The sequence below is a fragment of the Solanum tuberosum genome, unplaced genomic scaffold (genome assembly GCF_000226075.1).
Source record: "Solanum tuberosum cultivar DM 1-3 516 R44 unplaced genomic scaffold, SolTub_3.0 scf00320, whole genome shotgun sequence".
NCBI lineage: Eukaryota > Viridiplantae > Streptophyta > Magnoliopsida > Solanales > Solanaceae > Solanum > Solanum tuberosum.
Genome location: NW_006239242.1, coordinates 343,128 through 348,332, shown reverse-complemented (window position 1 = coordinate 348,332; position 5,205 = coordinate 343,128). Strand labels below are relative to the sequence as shown.

The following is a 5,205-nucleotide window of genomic DNA, read 5'->3' as shown; positions in this document are numbered from 1 at the left end:
CTCCCCTCCCCTTCCCCCCCCCCCCCCCCCCCGAATATTCCTGAGGCCTTAGAGTTCATCAAGGAGGGTGCCATGTCTGATGGGACATGACATTGTTCTGTTCTCTAAAACGTCTTTGCTTCTCTTGGGTGCTCCTAACATGACTTGAGGCATCTGGGTGCCTCTAGGATCCTCTAGTTTTCAATGAGACCTTACTCCCCTTGTTCCCCCATGGCGATGGCGTAGCATGACCTTGTGTGCTCAACCGCTAATGCTCCGACACCTCTTTGGCCATTTCACATGTACGATCGTGCTGGTCGATGCTCTGATTCCCCTCCTCATGCCAAGACCCTCGTGCTTATATGCAACACCACCATTCGTGCATTGTGCTACTGGGGCACTCAGCTCTGGACATGTGCATTGTTCTGGCCATGCCTCTATGCCAAATGCGTCCCTTGGGCTCATCATGGCCCTTGTAGCTTGGGGAGGGAGGGGGGTTGCTGTGTTTGTGGTAGGCCGTGGCATGTAACATTATATTATCAAGTAGCATGGACTTGGTGTCTTTTGAAAGTCTAAGTAACATATGTTACTTATTAAAGTATATTTTTTGTGTAAATCCTTCTTTGTTGTCGAGGCGTATAACTGCCTTATATTTTAGATACATGGGTGGTTGGTCCTTAATTGTGCTTTTAGGTAATTTAGACAGTTAAAGATAACAATAGGCCTTGCTAATTCAGATTGGTTAAGGCAGTACATGACACTTGTCAAAGTCCACCTTTGATTATATAACATATGAAAGGGTAGAATAAGTTTATCCTCTCAGCCATCATTTCATGTATTTGACTTTTCTATGACATCTTAAGTTTTGATGTTGTTGAAATTTGTCTTCCTTTACACTACCATAGGATAAAATTTCAATCCTCAAAGTGGGAATATATCCCATCTTTAATCTCTGTGTGGTGAAATCCAACATGATCTATCTTAAGCTGTGTTTCATCAAGGAACTTGATGTTGCGTTTTAAGCCTGACTGCTTGTGCGTTTGAAGGACACAATTTTTGTAATTAATACAACACATAAACATTGTTGGATTTAGCATGCCAAATGTTGGTCTTAAATAATCTAATCTGCAGTTGTAGTGATCAGTAGTACCTTAATTTCTTGGATTGGAAGCATGTTTGATAAATGCTGCAATATATAGATTATTATGGCAGTGGACTACATTGATGGATTGAAACCTCAAAATATCTACTTTCTTGAAAGAGAAGAGTTTTCTTGGTTCTGCAATTTAAGCTACTTTTACAGTGGGCATTCTTTCTGGGCCAATTTGTTATCTATTTTTATAGATTTGGGCAATTGATACCATTTCATTTGTTTAAGCATATCAGTAATCTTTGGATATATTTAAATTATACTTTGATGTGAAATTTAGGCCTATTTTAAATATGGAAAGCATCATTTTTATCACTTCATCCAGCTGATCTTGATTTATCATGCTACAGTTGCCTCCCAAAAATCATTAAGACTGGATTTGCAGCCATTAATCTTATTTATTTCTTCACAGCAGGGCCAGATGAGGTATTTAAAATTCTTCCTCTTTCATTCTGTCCCATTCCTTCTCTTACTTGGTGTTGAGTTTAATGCTACATAAATAATTTATTCCCCCGTCCTAGTTTATATGATGTCATGTGACTGGACATGAAATTTAAGATGTTAATTTGACTTGTATATTATATTAGTGATAGTGGAGCAAATATTAAAGTCATGGCTGAAATTTTAATTTGAGAAAAAAAACATCACATGAAAGTTTAAAGGTTGAAATGCTTAATGATTTGAATTCTGGAAAGTTGTGTAAATGTTATAGAAATGGCATGATGCCCAACATTTTGAGATGTTTCAAAATGGAAAGAGCGTCACCCCATCCCCTAAAAAAGTAAATTGAGGTCACCATTGTTGATGGTTATAAGGCCTCATAGTTTTTTTTCTCTTAAAATACAGGTTAAATGCTGGCAAATCCGCAGGTTGATGAAGGCTCCTCAAGCTGCTGGAACAATTCATACAGATTTTGAGAGAGGGTTCATCTGTGCTGAGGTCATTATGTGCCTTCTTTTTCCTTTTACCTACTCTTGTTCAGGATTCGTATAATCAGTTCCAAAAGATTTCAGTTTATTATTTTAGTTGAATGTGCACAGTACAGGTGGTGGTTTCACACCCATAAATTGTATACTTGTTCAAAAACTCCTAGCAATTTCCTTACTACTTTTCCAGGAAGCCATTTATTTATCCTAAAGAAGTTTGATTATTGAAATTTTTAATTTTCTTTGTTGATTAGGTAAAAAATATTTTATCAACAATTGGGGAAAACCCCGTATACGAGCATGAGCCGTATATCAGAAGGAAGAGAACCTACACCAAAATATGGTTCTCAACAGAGAGATCCAATCCTCTATATAAATAGGGGCCTCATGAGTACACCTAAAGGAAACTAGAAACAGAAGCTAAATTTCAGTTTTATATAATCTTGTTCCACCCCTTCAAAGCCCCTGCTATTTCTCTCTTTCCAAATAACCCACATGATTGCTAAAGGGGCAACACTCCATGCTCTTGGACTTCTCTTCCCCCTTGCATGAGTCATCTTCGCAAAGCCTCCTTCAATGTCCCAGCTTCACTCATTGCATCCCAAACAAATTGAGGGCCCCCCTCCATAACCGATTTGCAACTTTGCAATGCAAAAGGAGATGATCTACGTCTTCACCCGAACCTTCGAAATTTTTAATAACACCAGATGTAGGTTTTTGGGAATTGGAGTTGCTGCCCCAAAAGGTGGAATTTTATGAATTGGAAGCTATAGCTGAAAATATCTTATTCTGCTTGGCCAGATAATTCACATTTCAAAAAGTGAAATCCTATTCATTTATGACTGCTTTCATTTTTAGCTACCATTTGTCTTTTCTCTTGACACCAATGACTTGGGTATTGGTGTCTTCAGGTGATGAAATTTGAAGATCTAAAGGAACTTGGTAGTGAATCGGCTGTAAAGGTACTCTTATTAAGTTATCATTGGCAATTTAATGACATGTCTTCTGCTTCACGAGTACTGGAAATGATAATATGTGCTTTATTTCTGCACAACTTGTTTTTGGAAACAAAATATGGGTTGAAGCAAACTTTGAAAAGTTCTTCACAAGAACAAGAATAATGTGAAAAACTCGGGAGTTAACACTCAACTCCCACACAAGTACAACTTATATATATATATATATATATATATTTGTGCTGTATTCAGCACAACTTGCTAAACAAAGGACAAGTTAGGGCAAAATTCTAATAAAATTTCTCCACAAAAACAAAAATAAAGTGAAAGACAATAGTGAAATTCAACTCATAAACAAATAATAGCTCTGGTTATACCTATATTATTCTGTTTTCTTCAGATATGGTTGTCTCCAAGTATATATTATATCAGACTAACATGTGTTTCCACTCTTTGCCTTTTTGCACCAAGGCAGCTTTTCATATTGTTAGACGAATAGGATATAGCACCCTACCATCTCTATCTTTGTTCTAGTGCAAATTCTTATCTAGGCTTACACTAAATATGTACTCCCTCTGTTTCATTTTGTTTGCCCTACTTTCCTTTTTAGTCCGTGTGAAAAAGAATGCCTCTTTCCATTTTTAGCAACGGTTTAATTCCAACTTCCCATATGGCATGTCTAAGAGCATTTTGGTACATTTGACATATCTTTTATTTAAGACCACACAATTTAAAAGTTTTCTTTACTTTCTTAAACTCCGTGCCAAGTCAAAATAGGACAACCAAATTGAAATGGAGGGATTGATACTCAAGTTACTTATCTCAAAAACAAAAAAGAACAAAGAATGAGAAGAATCGCCCAAGGTTGTGGCTTTGTGGTCAACGGAGTGGGTGGAACCAAGGGAGACTAGGGTTTAAATATTTAGCGGAGACAAAAAATGTAAGGTGATTTCTTCCCATTTGCCTAAGCTTCGATCAGCAGCATTATCCGGTACATTGGCTGGTGGAAGGTAGAAACTACCTGGTGGAATTGTCAGGATGCATGCAAGTTGGCCTAGACACTAATGTAATTAAAAAGAGAGAAAGAAAAATGAAATGCTAATGTTGCTTCTGACCAAAGAGATACTTTGCGATGGACTTCATAAAATAAGAAGATATCTCAGTGATGGAAAATGCTTTATGCTATCCAACCAAACTGCATAAGTTACGGATGAAATTACCATGACAATTCAATTCTGTAATTACTATTGGCAGTTCATATGTTAAATTCTCTAAATAAGTCTTAAGCCAAAATTAATAGTTTGCAATGTAACATAATTGTTCCTATACATGACCTGACTTGCGCACAAAGCTGGAGTTTTCTTTATAGATGACCTTTGAAAGTTGTCTAAGGTGAATGTGCTCTTCCACAGGCTGCTGGGAAGTATAAGCAGGAGGGTAAGACCTATGTGGTCCAAGATGGTGATATTATTTTCTTCAAGTTCAATGTCTCTGGGGGTGGGAAGAAGTGAGGTGGTGGTTGATCTGCACGAAACTTATGAAGCTGCATCAACTCGTTGAAAGATGATATAGTTTTGCCTCATAATTAGGTCTATATTTGCAGATAAAGTTTATCTTGTATGGGAGGTTTCTGCAAAATTTATGATATGTTTCCTATGTCTTTATCTGCATTTGTAGTGTGTTGGATATTCGAGTCATTTTTGTCTTCTGTTTGCGTACTCTGTACTTCCTTTCAGTGAGGCTGACGCCAAATTCAATTTATAAGTTATTGGCTGGCATTAAGCATTTGATGTTATGTAGTTTTTGAAGAAACAATCTGGAGAATTGGCGATAGATTTAAATCTCTCAAGATGTACGTGTTAGAATTTTATGAGTTTCTATTATCAAAAAATCAATGTCACCCATATGGTGTCAAGTTATGCAAGGACCTTAACCTGCATATGAATAATCAGAAATAATGTGGGATTGGGACAATAAATCTGTCCACTTGCTGGAGTACAAAATTGAGGCCAAAAGACCCATGCCTTTCACTGTGAATATGAAGATGTCTTTCACTGTAAGTATACTCCCTTCGTTCCTAAATACTTGTCACATTTTTTGCTTGCACTCCCCTTAAGAAATTATGTATTTTACCATCAAATCCTTATTTGATTTCTTTAGTCTCTCTTCAATAATTGATAAGTGTGCTGATGAA

The 5,205-nt window shown here is 36.9% G+C and overlaps 1 protein-coding gene across 1 annotated transcript in view; it reads left to right on the top strand.

Annotated features, from left to right (window-relative positions):
* The window catches only part of LOC102599980 (obg-like ATPase 1), a 19,535-nt gene extending 14,664 nt beyond the window's left edge, over window positions 1-4,871 (top strand). Inside the window, exons 9-12 of the mRNA XM_006360252.2 lie at window positions 1,480-1,555; window positions 1,976-2,068; window positions 2,967-3,017; window positions 4,424-4,871. Coding sequence (XP_006360314.1) covers window positions 1,480-1,555; window positions 1,976-2,068; window positions 2,967-3,017; window positions 4,424-4,522 — 319 coding nt within the window. The 3' untranslated portion in view covers window positions 4,523-4,871. The remainder of the gene's footprint in view (window positions 1-1,479; window positions 1,556-1,975; window positions 2,069-2,966; window positions 3,018-4,423) is intronic.
* Window positions 4,872-5,205: the final 334 nt, after the last annotated feature.